Source organism: Lates calcarifer, linkage group LG13 (assembly GCF_001640805.2).
Source record: "Lates calcarifer isolate ASB-BC8 linkage group LG13, TLL_Latcal_v3, whole genome shotgun sequence".
Classification (NCBI taxonomy): Eukaryota; Metazoa; Chordata; class Actinopteri; family Centropomidae; genus Lates; species Lates calcarifer.
The window spans coordinates 3,663,911-3,685,733 of NC_066845.1; the positions used below are offsets into that span (position 1 = coordinate 3,663,911).

At 41.5% G+C, this 21,823-nt stretch overlaps 1 protein-coding gene across 5 annotated transcripts in view; it reads left to right on the forward strand.

Annotated features, from left to right (window-relative positions):
* The window catches only part of slc20a2 (solute carrier family 20 member 2), a 47,026-nt gene extending 26,093 nt beyond the window's left edge, over window positions 1-20,933 (forward strand). For 4 of the 5 annotated variants that reach the window (XM_018672919.2, XM_018672936.2, XM_018672946.2 and 1 more), the window contains exons 2-11: window positions 887-1,494; window positions 3,764-3,904; window positions 4,527-4,612; window positions 5,689-5,785; window positions 6,039-6,158; window positions 7,347-7,580; window positions 8,023-8,659; window positions 8,849-9,034; window positions 12,236-12,320; window positions 15,570-20,933. In XM_018672919.2, the coding sequence (XP_018528435.1) occupies window positions 1,206-1,494; window positions 3,764-3,904; window positions 4,527-4,612; window positions 5,689-5,785; window positions 6,039-6,158; window positions 7,347-7,580; window positions 8,023-8,659; window positions 8,849-9,034; window positions 12,236-12,320; window positions 15,570-15,734 (2,040 nt within the window). In that variant the 5' untranslated portion in view covers window positions 887-1,205 and the 3' untranslated portion in view covers window positions 15,735-20,933. Of the gene's footprint in view, window positions 1-886; window positions 1,495-3,763; window positions 3,905-4,526; window positions 4,613-5,688; window positions 5,786-6,038; window positions 6,159-7,346; window positions 7,581-8,022; window positions 8,660-8,848; window positions 9,035-12,235; window positions 12,321-12,999; window positions 13,085-15,569 lie in introns of all 5 variants that reach the window. The other variant, XM_018672956.2, reaches the window with a different exon arrangement.
* Window positions 20,934-21,823: the final 890 nt, after the last annotated feature.

Consider the following 21,823-nt stretch of genomic DNA (forward strand, 5'->3'; position numbering starts at 1 on the left):
ACTTGACTGTCACTCAGTGACCACCATAACAGTCATGTCATGAGCCTGAAAGAGCAAAGATTAGAAGAGTAACTGCACTTGTAGTCTACCATACAAACATCCACCAGGCTGTCAGTTCAACTATCTCTTGGTTAACATTGGTGTTTTAATAGGATCAGCTTCATCAAATTGTTCCAGACATTTCAGGAAGTGCTACAGTATTAATATCCTTGGTTTTAATTCTGTTTATTATCGCTTTTAGGATCACAGTGTTTTGACATGAAAGTGATAGTGGCTGAGATAGTTTAGTAGTCCAATATTGAAAGTTCCAGAGGCTAGAGGCTGAGGCTGTGCGGATGTGTGGCAAAGGTAAAAGCTGTGAAATAAAAGCAGGTTTGGCAGAAAGGTCAGCTGCCCTGTTGTGTGGGGATAAGGTGTTAACAGTCTACTCTAATGTTGTTGGGAGCATTGCTCACATCTCACTCTGGATACTGTGGTCTTTTTTTAGTCTCAGCGCTGACAGCAAGCCTTCTGAACGGTCTGATTTGATTTCTTTGAAGTGCAGACTGTGATTTCCTATTGCGGCTATATGAGATGTCCTCAGCTTCCCCCACCACCACTACTGGAGCGCACTGGAGTGCTCTCCCTGTTTTCATCAAAGCCAGTTCTGCGTCGTCATCATCCATCCTGACTCCTTAAGCTTTTCTGTCTTTTGTCTTCCACTCTCATATCCTCTCCTCCTCCTCCCCTCTCTCTCTCTCTCTTAGTCCCTCCCTCCTTTTGTTTTAGGTTTTCTGGGGAAGTCACAGGGAGGTGTTGTCAGATGCTAGCTGCTGTTGAAAAAGAGTAATCATGGCTTATGACACTAATCTGTTTCTGTGTCTCCTCTCTCCCATTGCTCCCGCAGGTGACAGAACGTGCAGACAGGCTGTCTCACACTAAGCTATGGAATGCTCCCTGCACCCACCATCACTAGTCTCCAATCTTTGGACTGAGCTCCAAACGCTTAGTTAGCGGCTGTGCTTCTCCCCTCGAACTCTTTACAACCAGGGGACGAAGAAAAGGAGTGGGCTTACCAAGTCCTCCGCTAAAAACGCACAGAGCACTTCTCTTTTTTCTCTCTCTTTTTTTTTTTTTTTTTAAAAAAAAGAAAGAATATTTAAGCTACTTTTTTATTTGTTTTTTTTTCTTCACTTGGATTTTTGTTCTGGTGAAATCATATCAAGATGGATTTGGAACCGTATCTGTGGATGGTGGTTATTGGCTTCATCATCGCCTTCATCCTGGCCTTTTCAGTGGGCGCCAATGATGTGGCCAACTCATTCGGCACAGCAGTGGGGTCCGGTGTGGTCACACTGAAGCAGGCCTGTATCCTGGCGTCCATCTTTGAGACACTGGGCTCGATGCTGCTCGGGGCCAAAGTGGGTGAGACGATCCGGAAGGGCATCATAGACGTCAGCCTGTACAATGACACGGTGCCCGTGCTCATGGCAGGGGAGGTCAGCGCCATGGTTGGTAAGTTGGACCAGCTATTATACTGACCGGGTTAAGCTCCTTTCAGAGATGCATTTAACAGATTGATTATACCAGAATAGTTCGTGTCAGAAGTGGGCTTTACTTTTTGATGGCAGCACAGCAGACTTATTATGGCTTCTTGGCCATCTTATTTAGAAAACTAGACTGGATAGATACATTAGATCTGAAACAAATAGTTGATAAGTGGATCAGTCAGTTGGTAGTAAAACAATCAATTAATTGCAAGAATAATTGACAGATTAATCTCCTCATAAAAATAATTGTCAGTTGCAGTCCCTAAAAACATAAGAAAAGAAACATATGATTACCAGGTGTTTGCAAGGTGACATTTTCCTCAAGGGTAATCCTCTGATGCTGTTGGGGAAATAAATTACATGAGTTCTTGTGTTGAAGAGTGAACTTTAATCAAACCCTAACCTATAAAATCTTTACATCTGAGAGACTGGTACCAGTGAGTACACCATTTTGCTTGATAAACTGCTTCAAAAATCTCTAATACATATTACTCTATATATTTTAGAGTATTTCATTTAGAATTCATTATGAAGCAGGCTCTACTATTCCCTCTGCCACACACATTTGAAAGTTAAAAAAAAGTGTGTTACTCTAGGTACAGTCTGTGATCAGAGTCCGTGCTGCTATCACACAGCCCTCCCTATGTCCATAGGTCCAGTGGACAGAAAAGAGACATCACTCACTTCATTGTAATATGTACATCGTTTGAACTTTGAACTTTTCCCAATCTGTAAAAAGCTTCTGTACCCCTTCATCTAACCTGTGTACAGCTCAGAGCAAATGTTTTTATTTTTTTGCTCATAAACCAAAACTAAACGACTAAATTACATAACTCTAGCAGAGCTCTTTTTGTTCTCCAGTTGGTGAAAGTTCAGAATAGTTCTTTTGAAGAACATCTGCTGTTGTTTTCCAAACCACTTTTCTTCACTGAGTTTATGACTTATAAAGTTTGTTTTTCAAAGTTTCAAAGCAACTCCCCAAGAAACAAAAAAAATGTGTAAATTTATTTGCAGAGATAAGACAAGCTCTGGTAACAGCTAAACCCAGCACTATTTCACGAGTCGCTTCACTGAATAGACTTTCCAGTGCCTTCACATTAAAACATATTTACAGTGAAGGACAAGCAGCTCAATTGTTGAGTATCACCAGTAACTTTACACATCAGCTTTAGATTACCTCAGTAAATGAATAGCACGGAACAAAAAAACAATGGGTCTCCTGTTGAGACAATGTGCTGGGAAATGGCGATAAATAAGGCGATATTATGCACAGGGGATTCCCGTGTCGCTGAAAATTGAGGAGTGGCAGACCGACACAAGTGAATGTTGGGGAAACACTGAACAGGCTTTTCCTAATCTCAAACAGGAAACTTTTTTCACTGCCATATTGTTCATACAGAATTTGGGAGAATTTTTAACTTCTTGATTTCATTTGATAACAGCAGGAAAATACTTGTATTGTGTCCCGCAGGTTTTGATGTGTCGCAGCAGTTTGCAGAAACAACACAATGCAATACAGTATATATTTGCCAGTGTCCAATTTAGGGCTTTGAAAAAAATTGACAATGGGACACTGAGGACTTATTATTCATAGAGTGGACAATGTTCCCAAAGAATAATAAACAAAAATACATTTAGCAGTCAGGAAAAGATTGTGTTAACAGACCTGATGAGACTTCTGTCTTGAGCAGTAAATGATGTTGTTATTATTAGCACCTGTCCTCACATTCGTTTTTGCAGCAGACCTTGAGCATATCTCAAAATAAACCATTGTCAGAGGTGCTTAATCCCACATTTTAAGAGCTCTGCAGTTATTATATCTTGTTCAGCAATTGTAGATCCCAGGTTCCTCATGGGGATGTTTACATAAACATTTTAAAAACTAGTCTGTGTTGATGGAGGATAATGTGTCTGCAGTTTTCAGACGACAATAAAGCTTACAAATACAGGCTCATTTGTGCCAAGTTTTACAAACAGTGCAAACTTGAAGTAATAGTTTTAAAACCGCTCTCAGACTCTCACTTAAAATGTCTTCAGTTCAGGGACTGAACCACAAACAGTCACACTATCTCACCATTTTACATAATTGAGCACAGAAAAGACAAAATAATGCATGTGGTGTTGTTTCCTCAACTTTACAGCTCCAGCTTGCATTTGTTCCAGAACTACACTGATGGAAAACTGTGGCCAATTAAATATGAAAAAATCTCTGAGATTCGTGTCTCTGATTTCAGGCTCAGCAGTCTGGCAGCTAATCGCCTCCTTCCTCAAACTGCCCATCTCTGGGACTCACTGCATTGTTGGGGCCACCATCGGTTTCTCCATGGTGGCCATTGGCACCAAGGGCGTACAGTGGATGCAGCTCGTCAAGATCGGTAATGCCTGAGGGTTGTTTGAGACCAGTTTCCGTGTATTCGCAATGGTTACATCCTCATGTCTGCTAATGCCCATCCATAGGCATACACATACAATAGACTTTGTTTTTTATTCCTACTCCCATAACTGTAATAAAACCACACTGAGCTTTTATCCAGCTACAGTGGAGTTTGACTTCAGAAAGGTTTTTAGCTCTGTGAAACATAAACAGTAATCATCAGATTTTGTTGTCGGTGAGGACGACTCCCTTGGCCATTTTACACAACAAGCAATCTATTTTAGAAGAGGCAGAGATACTAATTTCTCCCCCATTAGGAGCCTTAGTGGACCAGCATGCAATGCAGCCACAAAACACATTTTAAAGTACCTGTTAAGTAAAAGAGTGAGCTATCACTTCTCAGCTAGAGAATAGAGAAAGCAACTTATATAATTGCAACTGCTTATATAAACCTCAATCTTGATTTGAAAGTTTGAAAGTCATTATGTGAAGTGAAGGAAACTAACTGTGATGTTTGAAGTAATCATATTATCATATTATTAAATCATAACAGCTAATGATACTGTATCAGTGAGTGATTTTTAATGTTCTGTCCTGATTACTTTTTCTCCCTCCCCCTCCAGTGTCATCATGGTTCATCTCCCCTTTGCTCTCTGGACTAATGTCTGGACTCCTCTTCTTGCTCATCAGACACTTCATCCTCAACAAGGTGGGCTCACATCACTGTGTAGTTGCACTTACTTACACATACTGTGAGACAAGCACAGTAACTCCTCATGGAATTCATAGTGTCCTAATTGTATTTCATGTGTCTCTGGTTTGTAATATTTTAACCTTTTACTTTTAGAAAAGTCGTAAACTCTGGGTATTAGAATACCAATTCTCTGCATATAGCCTGAGTTGTTCATCCATGAGTTTAAATGCAGACACACACGTGTAGACACAAACTTGTCTAAAGAACTTCTGCACAGATAAAATCCCTTGGATATGGCAACACCCGCATATCTGTTGTTATGTAATCCCTGACAGACTAGGAAGAGAAAAGCGTCCTAGATCATCCTAAGGTCACGACTGCAGGATTATGTATGAATGAGTCATAGAACGATTTGTCATTTGGACGGGAGTTAGTGTATAGCTGGGTCAAATTCAGGATGAGTTCATCTTTGACTCTGCAGGCTGTTTGTATCAGCCAAGTCAGAATACTTGATTTTCCTCTTATATCTGTGCTGTGTTGAGTTTTATTGCTTTTGTAACATCCACAGTTTACAGTTAAATTTTTAGATATGAGATTTTTACCTTGGTATGTTGGCCATGTACTGCATATCAAGCTCCTTGTAATAGCAAACGACACATTGTGTAAGAATGAATTGTTGCATATCTAGTTTTGTGGTCACCATTTCATCACTTTGGAACTGACCTGAACTAAACTTCTGACCTCAATATCAAATAGTGTTTTTGTTCGTCGTCAGCTCATGCAGCATGTTAAATAATGTTTAACTTTAACTGAAAATCACAATAAAGGAATCACAACAGCTACTCTGCGATCAGTATGTTCATCTAGACTTATTGTGCATCTTATATTGCAGGAGAGCTGCTGATAATGATGCTTAACCAATGCTTTATATGATAAACCACATATAAAATATTGACCATTGTTTGTCCCCTGTTGTGCATTACATCAGACCAAACTTTTCATACATATAAACCTAAAAAATAACTCCTCCTCTTTCATCATCATAGCAGCAGAAACTGTACTAAAAATCCACCTGTGTGTTTTCTCCTTAGGATGACTCTGTCCCTAATGGCCTGCGAGCGCTGCCCCTCTTCTATGCTTCCACCATCGGGATCAACACATTTTCCATTATGTACACTGGAGCCCCACGTAAGTGCTGGGCAGTATTTATTTTCCTAACAGAGACATTGTCTGTGTTTATTTAGTCTGACACCAGTGTATGATCAAATTATCGTCCCAGTCTCAGTGATGGTGCCAATATCGTTTGCTTGCTCAAAATTCCATCTGAAGGTGTGACAAGAGTATAAGTTGATTATAACACTTCTAAACCACTTGCAATATGTTATTTCTTATACCTGTTTGTGTGTGTGTGTGTGTGTGTGTGTGTGTTTATTAATTGCAGTGCTCGGGTTAGAGATGCTGCCGGTGTGGGCCATCTTTCTCATAACTTTAGCCGGGTCGCTGATCTGTGCCGCTCTGGTCTGGATATTTGTGTGTCCTTGGATGAGGAGGAAAATAGCAAGTAGGTATCTGCGTGTGTGTGTCTGTGTGTGTCCAGTCTTTCTCACGCCATCTGAAAGCCCGGCTCTATGACCCGGGCCTAACAACAGAGCTTCGGCCTCTGCTTTCACACTCTGTGCTCTGACACCAAACATTGGATGCCAGCGGATGTGTTTTCTCGTCAGCCTCTGCCAAAACCACTAAAGCCACCAAAAAAACCCTGTGAACTCTGTGTAGCACTCCAGTTGCTTTGCTGAGACACTCAGATTTTTGGGCGTATAGCTTCTTAAGATCATAGCCTGCAGCATCAAAAGCTTTCAGATCAAGGTTAGGAATTGTTTCCCTAATGGGAAAATCGGCCTGCAGCAAAGCAGACATCACTATAAAACACCACACATTAAATAAAACAGTGGAAAGAGCAGTAAGTGGAATATCTGAAAGAATTGTGGACATAAGCAAGACACAGTCTGTTGACTTCAACTTAATATAAATAAGAATGTCTGTTTACTGCAAGAATTCAAAGACAAAGCTACAAGCTGTTAAGCCATAAGTCTCAGATGCCTGAGATGCTTTGCACTCATGAAAATAAAAAGTTACATTTAAACCATTTGTGAAAAAGATTTGTAGACCTTAAACAAAATAAAGAAGTGCTGTTATTGAAGCGATCATATCCATGTTGAGGCTTAAAAAAGAACAATTCTTTTCTCGAACTTTCCTTCAACCCTGCACACAAGTGAGGCCAACTTGACCTGTTGCTTAACATGTCGTGACCGCTGCATGCCTGTGAGGATTATGGGTGATATTATCAGTCCTAATCTGGATATTACTGCATCCGTCAAAATGAAACAGGCAGTGACTGAGTTTGTTTATGTGTTTGTACTGGGGGGTGGGGGGCATCAAGTCGATCAGCACTGGGATTAGTTTGGATCAGCTGATGGCCATTCTTGTTTTCATGGAATGCTGCTGTATAGTTTTCTCTTTTTCTGACCTGAAATTATTGGTATTAGTGCAGAGTACTGTCATACTGTAAATGAGTGATCACTCAGACATATTAGAATATAAGCCAGGTGTACATGTAGTTGTGAGATTTTCCTCATAATTAGTATATAAGGCTCTGTAAACACTGCTAGCCCTATTAAGAGGATTCGCATTTTCATCTGGTGGTGATATTTTGTCTCCGCTAAACCTTCCATCGCTTGATTTCCACCAGGTCGCCTAAAGAAGGAGCAGGCTCTTTCCAGGATCTCTGATGAGAGCCTGGACAAGATACCTGAAGAGGAGGAGGAGAGTCCAGTCTTTAAGGAGCTTCCAGGGGCCAAGGGAACAGATGAGGCTGTGTTGCCGCTCACCGGGGGCAGCAGTGATCGGAGCACCCGCGACTCCAGTGGAGAGCTCACCAATCTGGCCAATGGAGGCACTGTCCTGCCAAATGGCAGGGTGTATGGTAAAACTGACACACCTGATTTTATGTATTCCAATAGATCACTCTTATCTTTTCCTGAGGGATAAAAACAGTGACTGTGAAACTGTGTTCATTGTGCAATCTTTGTCAATGAGGAGTGTACATGCAGCTCTGTTGCTGCATTAGTCTGACTTTTGAGAAGTCAGGATATTGAGAAGAAACAAAAACAAGGGTTTAACAAAACTTAAACATTAATGATGATTAAAATGGCACTTAAATTTATGAGTTGTTGCTGTTGTAACTTCATTAAAAAGAACTCTTTCTGGTTTCTTTTATATGCCTCAGATAGGATCCATAAGATACCTTTTCAGTTTATGTATATTCAGAGGAAGAGATTGGGAATGTGCCGCTATTGGATATTACTTCGCAACTGATGCATAAATCTTATGCATCCACACCCTCTCTTCCATCTTGTCTCCCTCAGGTCGGACCCACTCAATGACCAATGGTTGCCTCAAGTCACCCATCTCTAATGGCAGCTTCAGCTTTGATGGCCACATGCGCAGCGATGGCCAGGTGTACCACACGGTACATAAGGACTCGGGTCTTTATAAAGACCTCCTCCACAAAATCCACCTGGGCCGCATGGATGACAGCGAGCGCTCAGGCTCTAACGCCGGCCCCCCTGACAACAATTACCGCCTGCTGCGCCGCAACAACAGCTACACCTGCTACACAGCGGCGATTTGCGGTATGCCTGTGCAGCCGCTCCTGCGCACGGAGTCACGTGAGGACAGCGAAAAGCTGGTGGGTGAGGGGGGCGGCAGGAGCAACAGCGTGTCCTACTCCAAGAAGAGGGTACGCTACGACAGCTACTCATCGTACTGTAACGCTGTGGCCGAGGCCGAGATTGAGGCAGAGGAAGGCGGGGTGGAGATGAAGCTGGCCACAGAGCTGGAGGGGGTGGAGGAGGAAGGTGCTCCGGCTCCGGTGCCTCTGGACGACTTGGCCGAGGAGGATCATGAGGAGAAGGACAAGCCCGAGGTGTTCCAGCTTTTCCACTTCCTGCAGATCCTCACTGCCTGCTTTGGGTCGTTTGCCCACGGAGGCAACGATGTCAGGTGCTGCCTCTTGCTGCTTACATGACAGATTTACATGATTTTTCAGAATATATTTTGTTATTCCTGAACCTTTTTTCACATGAAATTTCATGAAAGTAATTTTTCAGTACCTACAAAGAGAGGGATCAGCTTTACAGTGATACCTAGAGGAACTGAATGAGTTTATGATCCATTTTCTCACCCTTGCAGTAACGCCATCGGCCCTCTGGTGGCGCTGTGGATGATCTATGACCAGGGCGGTGTGATGCAGGACGCCGCCACTCCCATCTGGCTGCTGTTTTATGGTGGCATAGGCATCTGCGCCGGCCTGTGGGTGTGGGGCCGCCGCGTCATTCAGACCATGGGGAAGGACCTGACTCCCATCACGCCCTCAAGGTGAGAAAGCCACCTCGTGGGAGAGTGAGTGGAAGAGTATATGTGTGTGTGGACGTGGGATGTGTGTTTGAGTAAGAGGAGTATTTGTGGCATGCTCGGTTTCACTCCCTCCAAAGAGTCTTGACATGCTGACACACACAAGTCCATCCAGGGTTACAGCTTCCTTGGTAAGTACTTACATGCGCCCCGCCGTATTAGAATGCACACACACAATGTATTTAATAAGGCTGTTAAACGTTATTGAACAGGTTATCACCATTCAACTCACATTCAGAAATTCCCACTGTAAATTGCAAAAACTTAAGGCAACACAATCACATTTAGAGCTCCTGCTGTAAAGTGCTCTGCATTCACAGGTACAGTAACCTTTTCTGACTAATCAAGGACAGGACGAGGTCTTGAGCATGCTCTGATTAACCACCCTCTACTTCCCAAACAGAGCTGCTGCTGCTGCTGCTGCTGCTGCAGGCAAAATGCATTTTTACTACACAAGCAACCCCCAAGTACAATGTCATACTTGCATTCTATTGTATATGAATGTGGTTGCAGTACTTGAATGAAAAGATTTGTATATTTGAATTAATTTTATTTGAGTTTTGAAGGACAATACAAGGAATGAAAAAAGTTTCTGTCCTTTTGAAACAAACCAACACAATCCTTTTTTTCCCTCTCAGAGATGTAGAAACATTTTGATGATAAATAATCACGATCTCAATACTGAACAAAGTTTGGCAATCCTCATGCACTCTTACATGAACTTGAACTTTGCTGGAAATAATTCTTTACTGCCCTGGAACACACTCCGAAATCTACTGTAATAATTGCCTCTGTAGTGCCTCTTTGCATAGGCAATGAAATAGGAATGGTACGCTCTCTCTATTTTTTCCTCTGCCCTTTGACTTATTATATAATAATTATGAATAAATAAATAGCTTTTTGGACCACAACATTCAAGGCCCCAGGACTCACTTCGTCCCGCAACCTAAGCAGTGGACATCACGCATCCTTAACCACTTAATGCTGCTCCTCTGTCCTTGAAATCAATATTTCTCTCTCTCTCTCCCCCTGTCTTTCTCTTGCTGTCCTCTCGTCTTCCCACGCAGTAGCTGAAGAGCGTGTGTGTATGTGCATACCTCAAGGATGTTTGTGCATATCGTGTCAACTCAAGGAAACCAGGCTCTGTGCCTGCAGGTCGTTGTGTGGTGAATGTGTACTATATGTGTGTGAGCATGCATGCATGTTAGAGTCTAATTGCTCCAGCAATTTTTCTGTGTGTGTGTGTGTGTGTGTGTGTGTGTGTGTGTGCGCTCTGCTGCCTGGCAGGAACATCACACAGGGTTACAGAAAGTTGTTTGGCATTCTGCATGAAAAGAGTAGAGCAGGAGGGGTGAGGGAGGGGCAAAGCCACAGTGGGAACCCTGGCCTCTTTTCTCCAACCACAGGGAGGGACACCAGCCCGACTCCTCTTGAACCCCCCCATCTGTCCTCCTCCTCCTCCCCCTCTTCATATTCCTTCCTACTCTCTCCTGTAAATCTCTGTTTTTGCGGTTAACCCTCCTCTTACCCTCACTCCTCCTTTTTCTTCATTCCTTCCCATTTTCTTCTCCTCACTGAATCTATTTGTCTTTTTTATAGGCATCTCACCTCTAAATCTTTCTCCTGCAATCAGTCTCACGCTCACGCCATCTAATTATTTTTCCCCTCTTTCCTCATTTCTCCTCTTTTTTGGGCCCCTCTCTCCCTGTATGCCTTCTTTCTCTCTTAATCTCTCTCTCTCTCTCTTTCCATCACCAGTTTAGAGTGGGTTTTTTTTGCCAGGACTCAAAGACAAATTTGCTCTGCTTTGCTGTTCTAAAGGCTCTCTTTCCTCTAGTGTCTGTTTCCATGCATCAATCTGACAAAGAAGTTTGTTTGGGGCGAGGACAGGAAAGTGTGTGTGGGTGTAGTGTACTAGGGACAGCGAACACTCGAACAGCGTAGTGTATCACAGCAGTAAAAATGTTTTTTAAACTTGAAATACGCATTTTCATCATTCTGGACAGCTCTCCTGTTTAACGAAGCGCAGGGATGGATTGCTGCAGATCAAACTGGCTTTGCCAAGCTTTGCCAGTGGGATACTGAGAAACACAAACAGTCCTGTCTCTTTGTGATTTGTGCTTTTCCTACTATGACAAGTCAAAATGTCTGATGTGAAAAAAACCTTCTCTTTTTTCTTTTTTTAGACATTTTTTGGGCTTTTTTTCCCTGCAATAAATGTCCCCTGACCAGGCTTGAACCAGATACACTGCAAATCCATGGTCAGCCTAAATCCCTTGGCCACCAGGACAATCCCACACCTAGGGCCGTTTGAAAACATTTCTGACACACATACCTAAGGAGATGCCCATTGACAGATGGGTTCAAATTATGGGCAATTCAAAGCATTAGAACACTGCTGTGAAAGAGATTGGCTCTTGCTGTTCATGAGCGCCACAGCGGCGACTGGAGTGACATGTCGCTGATTGTGTCACTTTGGCCAATCAAATATCAGCACTGTCTGTTCCCAGGACTTTACCTGAGTGTTTCCAAGAATTTTTTCCTTTTGGCTGCTATTTTTTTTATTGAGTGTGTAACTGCAATGAAAGTACAAGCCAGTGATTCGGTTTCAAGTTGCTCTCTCATTCACTCGGTTTCCCTTCATTTTTCCGTCTCCTGGAGACATTTGTTTTGGGAATGACTTTCTCTTCAGTGCGCCCACTGTCTGGTGTCAAAGTGTGAATAAAGTTCTGGAAATGGGACTTGGCTTCAGACAGAGTGTCTCCTAGTCAGCACAAGGGAATACACAAACACCACTCACACAACAACCTGTCTGTGTACTACATGCAAACACACTCTACTTTCTTTATGAATTACCCACCAACATTTAGGACTGATATTGATGCTGTTTTTATTGTGTGTGTGTGTGTGTGTGTGTGTGTGTGTGTGTGTGTGTGTGTGTGTGTGTTTTTGTATGTGTTTCAGAGAGAGATTGAGTGTGATTACCATACTTTCTTCCTTTGTGTGTATGTGTGTTAAACATATTTTAAAGAGCTGCACTGTGGTTAATGTGGATGCTGGAATATGGTAAGACCATGCCCTCAGCAGCACGTCCCTGACATTACAATGAAGGATGTCTCTTTGCCCCCCCACCCCTGTCCCTCCTCTCCCCTCCCTCCTCCACAGTGGATTCACTATTGAACTGGCTTCTGCACTCACAGTCGTGTTGGCTTCCAATATCGGAATCCCTGTCAGTACCACACACTGCAAGGTATGACTGAGTGGACCTCCAGCTGGTCTCTCAAACTCCTCCCCCTTACAGGCATCTCTAGGGGACAGGGAGCTCACACTGCTTTCCAGGGCACTGGGCTGGCAATCACAGACACATTTTTGCCATAGTGCTGGTGATTGTTGGGGCTGTATACAATCCAAGAGGAAGATCTGCAGGCATTGTTATTAATAATTGCTAAAACTATGAGAATAAGACCCACAAATTATCCTTTGATTCCCTACATCTGACAATCACTACCAGTCTTTCCTCTGCATTAAAAGACAAACAATTCAAGCTGTGTCCAGCCCGCTGCAGACATTCCCAGGCAGGCAGTGTGCAGCCCTTCTCCCCTGCTCTTTTCAGGAACATCGGAATCCAGGCTTGAAGACGTACCGGATACCCCCCCCCCCAATCTCCGCATCAACATGGTGTCTCATCCTCTGTTTCATTTACACCAACCCTCTTCCATTTTGCCCTGTCAGCACTGGCATGGTTTGGTATGTGGGTCCTCCACCCTCCTGTGCTTGGCTGCAAGCAGACTCCCTACCCCCTCCGCCTCCAAACCACCACCAGCCTCCTCCTCCTCCCACCCAACCCCACCTGTCACTTGTTTTCCACTTTTTTTTTACCTCTCCCTCTCCATCTTTCTCTGTGTCTCTCCACTCATCTTTCTTCACAGCGGATTTTGCATTGAAGTAATGAGTGCGCTAACAGTGCTTGTTGCATCAAATGTGGGCATCCCAATAAGCTCCACCCACTGCAAGGTATTGGAGTCATTGGTAGTGAAGCTGTTGCTACAGAGCCCTTCCAGAGCTCCTCTTCATCGCTTCACCTATAGCTGTCAATCGCAAAAACCAATCACAACTCCTGCAGTTGAAGTTTTGGCCTCTCGTGCAGTTTTCCTCTGGCAGCAAAATCTCCTGTGGTTGCCCAAAATTTGAGGAAATTTAATGTAAGCTCATTAGTTATAGAGCAGTATATCACAAGTGTATAGCTATGAATTTTATACTTTTTGAAAATGCAGAGAGACTCTTGAGAATTTATCATTCTGTAATATTTTATCTTTTTTTTTTTCTTGTCGCCAGATATTGAACTACTTGTTCACATTCTCTTATTTTCATCAGAACAGAAGTTTGAGTATGGAAAGGTCAAACTTGAATTTGTGTCCCTGCAACATTAGCAAAGATATTTAAAGAGAATATTTTGACAATTTAGGAAAATATTGAAGTATACCTTTAATTGTTCATCCTCAGATGTTGCCTGTAGCCTGATTTGGGGAGGGTGGGGGAATACATGAAGTATAAACAGGGGATATGTTTTTTGTGGATAATGCTGCATCAGCGAAAACATAGCAGCAATATAACATTTAACATTTAGTTGAGATAAAAGACTTCAAAAAATGTCAAGACTGCTGAAGGGAAACTGCACAAGACTCAAAACTGGTGTTTAATTACTGATGAACATCAACATCACCATCCATACCTTCCTTTATTTCTCACCTCCAAACACTCTTGTTTCTTCCCTAAAACCTCTGATAATCACCTGCTATGCCAAAATGCTAAATCTACTGATGGTTAGAGGTGTATAATCATGGCGGTGATTTGATTGATTTAGTGATTGTGTCTTGGGGGATTGACAGACATTGTTGGACAAAATCAGCATTTTAAAGATATTATTGATCTTGTAATACAGTATTTTTTAATTCAATTTAAGGATTGTTAAGTGACACAGAAGTTTTTAGTAGCCAACAGCATCTGTCAACATCTCCCATGTGGCTGTGAGAGTGTGTGTATGTGTGTGTGAATGAGAAGCAATGGGCATCCATTTGGTTTTGTCTCAGTTGAGTCAGTGCAATGTGACCATTTTCTCTATGCATTTGGCTCTTTTCTTACTCCTGTGGAGGTTAAGCTGAATTGATGCCCAGCCCTGTCGCCTGATGTGTGGGGCGCTATGGTGTGATTATGTGCAGTGACTCGTCGTTTCAAAAGGTCTGCGGGCAGTCGGCAGCATAAACACTGAGGTCACACTGAGTTCAGGCTTTTCTTACCACATGCTACTACGAATGGTCATCAACAAACATCATCGCCACAAATCAGGCTCAGCTTTTCAAAGACTGCTTTTAAAATAATGCTAATTATCGAAATGAAGGAGAATCTGAGACATTTTAGACTACTAAGTAAATTATTTGACTAAAATCTCCTCACAGGAAGATCTAGATCTAGCCTATCCATTAGTTTAAGCTTTAGTAAGACCAACCTATCAACTACAAACATGACTGGTCTCTATTGACCTGACCTTCCACATTTAGTTGTGACTGTGACAGAAGGTGTATCATGTTTCTCTGGCCGTATAAGAGCAGGCAAGTACAGTTTAACTCCCGCCCACCCGCAGCGTCAACAGAGCTGAAACCAGTCACTACACATGCTGCTCCAACACGCTGAAGTGTCTGAAATGTGTCTATGTGTCTTCTCCAAATTAAATTCTCGTTCAGTGGTATTTTGATTTTATTTCTTTCATAAAGGTGAGTGAGGAATGCATTAGTGGAAGTCTGACATTGGTAGATATATTTGTATTATCTAAGAAAATGTTTAAAAATCTCAAAATTAGTTCTTTTTTTAAGACTTGCAGCCTAATGAAGAGGATTTTAATACACTAGACCTGCCAATTTCAGACTTCCACACATACAAATTCAATTCAGGTAGTGATAACTATTATAATCAGCTTGCTCTAACTAACACAGACATTTTTGACTGAGCTGGTCCTGAAGAGCTGAGGGCTGTGTACAAGCTTTTCTGTTCAGACACTAATGTTGCTTGTTATGTACGTGTTACTTGTACTTACAATATAATATTAAAGTATATATTATAAATATAGTATTTTTATACTGTGATATTGCTACTTTTACTTAGTAAAAGTAAAGAATCTGGCTACAAACATACTGTATCATTTCTACCAGTTGCCAGTGGCAGTTTAATTCATCAGCTGATGTTTTCAGCTTTTAAATCCATTAGCGCTAGATAGACAAATACTGGCTGAATGTAACATAGTATACTAAGTGGGCTGAGAGGGAGATGCCTGATAAATAGATCAGGCATTATCAGAACACAGAATGATCAGTTGCTCCTGAGAATACTCCATCATAAGGAAAGCCTGAACAACCTGCAGCTCTTCAGTGTCTTTGGTTCTATCACTTTAAACATTCCTGCTTCTGATTGTTTTTCTTTCTCCCTGTCTGGCCATGGCCTCCAGGTGGGCTCTGTCGTAGCTGTGGGTTGGATCCGCTCCCAGAAAGCAGTGGACTGGCGCCTCTTCAGGAACATCTTCCTGGCCTGGTTCGTCACAGTGCCCGTGGCTGGCTTGTTCAGCGCTGCCGTCATGGCACTGTTCGTCTATGGCATCCTGCCCTTCGTCTGAGGGCATGCAGCTGGGAGGGAGAACAGAGGAGGAAAGAGAAGAGTCAGAGAGAGAGAGAGAGAGAGAGAGAGAAAGAAATAAAGAAGGAGAGGAAACTTGGGTAAAAATCATAGCTCGAGTGTCAGGGGTGTAGATCAAAGAGAAGGAAATGAAGAGAGGGAGAGGGCAAGGGTGACGGGGAAGAGAAGGAGGAGAGCTGGGGGAGCTGCAGAGGTTTACAGATGGACTTGGTTGTACTGTGGATGTGAGGAGGGTTGGTTCACATGCTGCCTGGCTCCATAGTCCAGAGATCTTTTTGACTCAATTGAGTTTCTGATCGTTTTTTTTTTTTTTTTTTTTAATTTATTCTCTTTTTTTGGGTGCATAAGAAAGTGTGTAACCAAGGTGTTAACCTTACCATTCGATCTGCTGTACATATGACAATAATAGGGAGTTTTCCAGTAACTTTTAACATGAATAATGGTTGTTGGAGAAACAGTGGCAGTCACCCTCTGTCTCTTCATGAAAAAAAAAATCACAACTTTAAAAAATACAGACAGCACATGACTAAAAATGATCCAAAAAACGTTTAATTTTGCACACCTAAACCAACAAACATGCCTGCAGTAAAACTATATCCCTCTGCCTGCAAACCCAGGTAGCGTAGTTGGTCAAGTGCTTATTATTATTATTATTATTATTCCAAAACGCCAGAAAAAAACCTGTACATATTGTTGTATTGGATTGAATGTGATTTGTTGTATTGCAGCTCGCTTTAAAGTTAAAAAAAAAAAGAAAAGAAAAGATGTGCGTGTGGTCAACCAACCCATCCATCATCTCACTGTTAACATGCCAGCCAGGTACAACTGGGGCCAAATGGAAAGGACGCCTCAGAGAAGAGGGATGGTGGGACTGTCACTCTGCTTTTTTCATTTTCCACATGATACCATAGAAACCTGATTTGCTAAAGAGTTGATTTTTGTCAAAAGCTCCTGTATGTTTTTAGAGATGGATCTCATATTTTTTAATGATGTATTATACTGTAATTTGTACTGTAAATACTGTCCTTAAGAGTTTTGGGGGTGGGATGGGGGGTAGGTGGGTGGTGTGGGTGTCATGGTTTGTATTTAATGTTATAAGGGGAGGGGGAGGGAGCTCTTCACCCTTCATGATGTCATATCATACAGTATAGTTTCATCCCAGAGTCTCACAGTAGAGTACACACACACTAATGAACACACACTTGACGGGCTGCTGTTTTGTGGCAGTTGGCAGAAGTATTGATTGGAAAACAGTATTTAAATTTTAAGTAATGAATCGAATCGAATCGAAAAAACTGGAAATATTCTAATATTCCCCTTGATTTGTCACATCACTAAATTCAACAGTATTGACAGTAAGTTCTTGAAAATGTTGAGCTGGGTTTCCAATGGCGATATTCGAAGGAGGTCGTTCTTTTATGAGCAGCGCCATGCCAAAGTAAGCTGTGTTGTCGCCATGTCAGCATGCCAATTTAAAGTAGAGGAATGAGGTTTAGGTGCAGCAAAAGCCAAAACACTAAAACTGAGACAAATACACACTAATAAGGTCCCATTAATTGTTCACATATCTTCATCTGTATGCCTTTACATTTAGCTCAGTTACTGGAGTCAGTTCCTCATATCGAATGCTCCCTGCCAATGATGGACCTCTACACTGTCCACATTCAGGTCATTTCAGATCTCCCACCCTGTTTGCCGGTCAGATTACATGGTCTGATCTGTTTCAGTAGCCCTGGACCTCAGTCTCATACCCATCGTGTGACAAATCTGAGGTGTGTCTCCCAAGATGCCTCCCAAAGTGAAAGCCTTGTTGTGTCAGACAGCGATTATGTGTCATATCAAACACTAATAAGTCGAACTGTTGTATTATAACCAGTTATCAAGAGGTGGAAGGAAAGGGGATTCAACCCCAGCCAAACGTGTAGCTCCTCATAATGGGCTGGTGGTGTTTGAAGTGTAGAAGCATTTAGTCTATTGATCACCTGTGTTTCAATCTAAGTGATAAAGGTTAGGTAGACAACATAGGGTCAAGTTGAGGGCTGAATCGAAGCTCAGATGGGGGGTTTTAAGGCCGCTCATGTCACAAAAATATCACAAGACTTTTGTCTTAGGATCATTATGTTTGAATGAGATGGTATCGGGGGGATAGTACTGATCATCACCAGCTTTTTAACAGGGTCACCTGACCTGTAGATGAACAAAGTCTAAAGCTTTTTTTATTTGAACAAACTCGATGCCAGGTGTTGCAAATTCTTTTTGTTCTTGTGGTGTGTTTCCTAATTTCTTTTTTTTTTCTCATGAACAAATCTATGCTTAAGTAGCCACTTGCCTTGTAACATTGTGTTTTACTTTGTGCAGATACAGTAAAATAATTAACTACTGTGGTGTTTACATCGTAACCATATTGTAGAGTATCTGAAAAAAAAACTGTTGCCTAATGATGCCAATGAAAGACAAACTATTAACCATGAATTTTTAAGTGCAAGTAAAAAAAATAATAAAATAACCAGAAGTGTCTAGAGAGAAAGAGAGAGAGAGCAAGTGTGTGCGCGATGACCTGTTTTTCATTTTTTGTTGTAGTAGTAGTGCTAATCATGATCCCTGTCACTTTACACTGCTACTACAATGCGTTAACACTACATGTATGGGTGCAATTCAGTGATGAAGAGAATAACTAGAGAAATTTCATCAAGACTATATATTTTTCTACCATATCTGAGTTTTAACCTGGGTGAGCTTCCAGACACTTTGAGGGACACACTGTGGGGTTGGTGGGAAATTGGTAAACAAGGACTAGTTATGAGATCACAGCGATAATGAGAAATGGTCTTATTGCAGGGTGTCTCATCTTGCTGGTGCCATGTGCCACACTCCCTCCGAGCCCAGTGTGTTCTTCTAACATGTAGATTGATGTGTCGGTTGCCAATAGATCAGATTTTTAAATTACCATTTTTATTTTTGAATTTTAGATGAAAACACTTTGTAATTTTGTTTCCCTACTGCTTTGATCATGAGCTGTGAGAGCAGGACAGCATCTTGCTAAAACCAGGACAACTGCCCACTGAAGGCAAAATCTAGAAGCAAAATCTGTGTAGCTGAGAAACGTAAATCTTAAACTTAGTAACGGAAAACTGGACTGTGAGGACATTAGTTTCCTTGTTTTGGCAGATGACCACTCTTGAAGCTCATAACCTTTTACTCTTCCAGGCCGTGTGTTACACAGGGGGCTGCACGGAGCAGGTGTGTTCAAATTCTCTTTGTACAGTAAGGGTGTCTGGTGCAGGCCAACCTTAACTGCAGAACTGCAGCCACTGTGGCCTCATGTGGCAGCTATGAGATGACAGTAAATGTGCTAAAGCACACTGTAACAGAAGCACAAGTATAATCAGTCTGAAGTTTGCTAACATTAGCTATTATTAGCCACCACTTGCTACTAGTTAAACCAGACCAAGTAAGGCTGTAGCAGCAAAACCTGAGTGGACTGAATTGAGCAGGAGTGTTTTATTGCTTGGGAACTGAACTTTTAATCTGTAAAAGGAAAATTTTACTTTCTTTTCTCAAAAGTACAGTTAAAACCTCATGGTAGCAGCTGTTCAAACTAATGTAGTAATCTCCATCCATGATAAAAATAACAAAGTGTTCACTTGTTAATGTCTAAAACAAGTGGAAACTTCATTCTCAGAATATGGACACAAAACCTCAGTAATTATGTTTCACCTTTTTAGAAAACTGATAAAATAAACTTGGTATGGCCAGATTCATTGTTTGGCTGAGGCTGGTGGAAGTTTGTTGCTCTTGTGTGAGTTTAAATAAACAATAAAAGTGAGGCTGAATCCACTTTTCTCATGTGGGATTATGAGGTTTATTTGTAAATGGACTGAGGTTCAGCCAGCACGCTTCAGATATCTGGTTTGTGCATCATCACCATGCTCTGCAGGCCCCCTTTGTAAATCACACTGTCATTTTTTTTGTTTTTCCATGCATTCTCAGTCCTGATAGGCCAAAAGGGATGCACTGCTCAAGATGGGGAGGGAAACTGAAAATCACCCTCTGGTGGCAGTGTTAAAGCGTTTCAAACTCAAAATTTGGCTCAAAATTGTATTTAAACTAGGACTGCAGGGGAGATATTAAGGCTGTGGGTTCCATTTGATTGTACATAAGCAAACAATCCCACAACTGTTGTGATTCAGATGTCCCAACATCTCCTTTTTCCATCTTATTGATGCCCACTTCAAGAGCAGAAAGAAACACAAATATAGAAATCTTGATTGAAATAACAAGTGTTTTATTTTAAGCAGAAAATTGTGTTTTCAGGACCTTTAAGTGAGTCAGACCTTACAGAGTCTAATTATGTTATCAATTATAGAATTAAAATTTCTCTTGATACACATTTAGTTCATATTTTATCCCAAAAGTTAATAGTTATTGTAAATCTGCAGATCTGGATTAGAGGTCTTTAAAAAAAAAAAAAAAAAAAAGTTCAGGTATGAATGCAGCCACTAGATGGTGTAGTCTGCCACTTTCCCTCCCCATAGAGAGGGACAGCATTTTAGACCAGTCCATATCAACTGATCAGTAGAAATCAATAAGTGGTGTGATTGCCATTGAGGGAGTTACTGTGCTGCTTCTGCATTATAACTGTTTTGTAACCTTTTCGTAGAGAAAAAAAACTAGAGAAACAGAATGTGCCATTTCTTTCTCCCTGAATGTGCAATACAAGCTGTTTCTTGTGAAGGTGCAACTACATTGCTGTCACTCTGTGGTCGTGTAGCTCCACCTGCCCTGGTGTAATAGCGCCCTCTCCTGTTTGTGTGGAACTAGCACCACCTCACAGAGGTGGAGGGGCATCAGTTCAGACCTTCATCTGGATGTGGCGTGCTGTCTCTAGTTTTCTGGTCTGTTTTGTAATAGAATGTGCTCCTTGGCTGGCCTGCAGGCTTTACAGCTCTGTGTTGTCTTTTTACTGTTTACTGCTATTTAACTGTCCAGTCCTGCAAAAGAAAAAGAAAAATAATAATAAATGAATAAAAAATCTAAAGAAACTGTAGCCTGCTTCTACAAATCTTAAAGCTCTTCTGATTTGCATATATCGTACTGTAATGTTTTATTTAAGATTTTAGTGAAAAATGTCTGCATTTAAACTAAATTATGGGAATTAAAATTACAAAGAATACCTAAACTCCACTGATTTGTGTTTGATTTGTGTCTGACCTTTTTAGAAAGGTGTACAGAATGTACTGGATGTTACATCCAGCTGAAACTGTTTTTCTATCCTTTTCTTTCAGTACAGGTTCAGCAAGATGATAAATCCACATATAAAAGCTAACCTCTTTCAGCTGGAAATCCTTGCATAACAAGCTTTTAAATACAACACATTGTTAAAGGTTAGTCCAGTGGTTTCCAACCTTTGTGGCTTCTGCTGTTGTACAAATTGCAGTCTGTAGTCAAGGTCATATTTCAGATGTCTGAGAGCTTCACCAATAGTGATTTTCTCTCAAAACTTCACACACAATTCATTTCAATAAATGATGCAATGTCTCACCAAATATCAAAGACTAGAGAAAAAATCTAAAAACTGACAACAGATTTGTGAATCAGAACTTTGTTTTATCTTCTTTCCTCTCCCATTAATTCATCTGAGAATGCCTCAGATTTTTTAAGTCCAGTGTTTAGTTGTAATGGAGTATTTTTACATGGCAGTATTGGCACTTTTCCTTAAGTGACCTGAATACTTCCTCCACCACTGCTTTAGAATTAACATTATCTATTGTCAGACTTACACCTGCCTTATCCAACTATGATCTAAACACACTACTCTACACTAATACAATTCATTTACCTTATCAATCATCTAACATCTCAGTGATGTCCTCTGGCTCTGGGTTCTTGGCTGACTCATGGAGCTCCCACAAGGCCTCTGCACCATATGTGTATCTTTGTCAATCATCTCTGGACTTCGTCCTCTCTCCTTCAGTTTCTAAGAAAGAGCAGATGGTTTTCATCCGTAAGAATAAAGAAACATCTGGTTTTCAGTGGCTGTGCTAATACTAGGTGTAACTACCAAGTCAT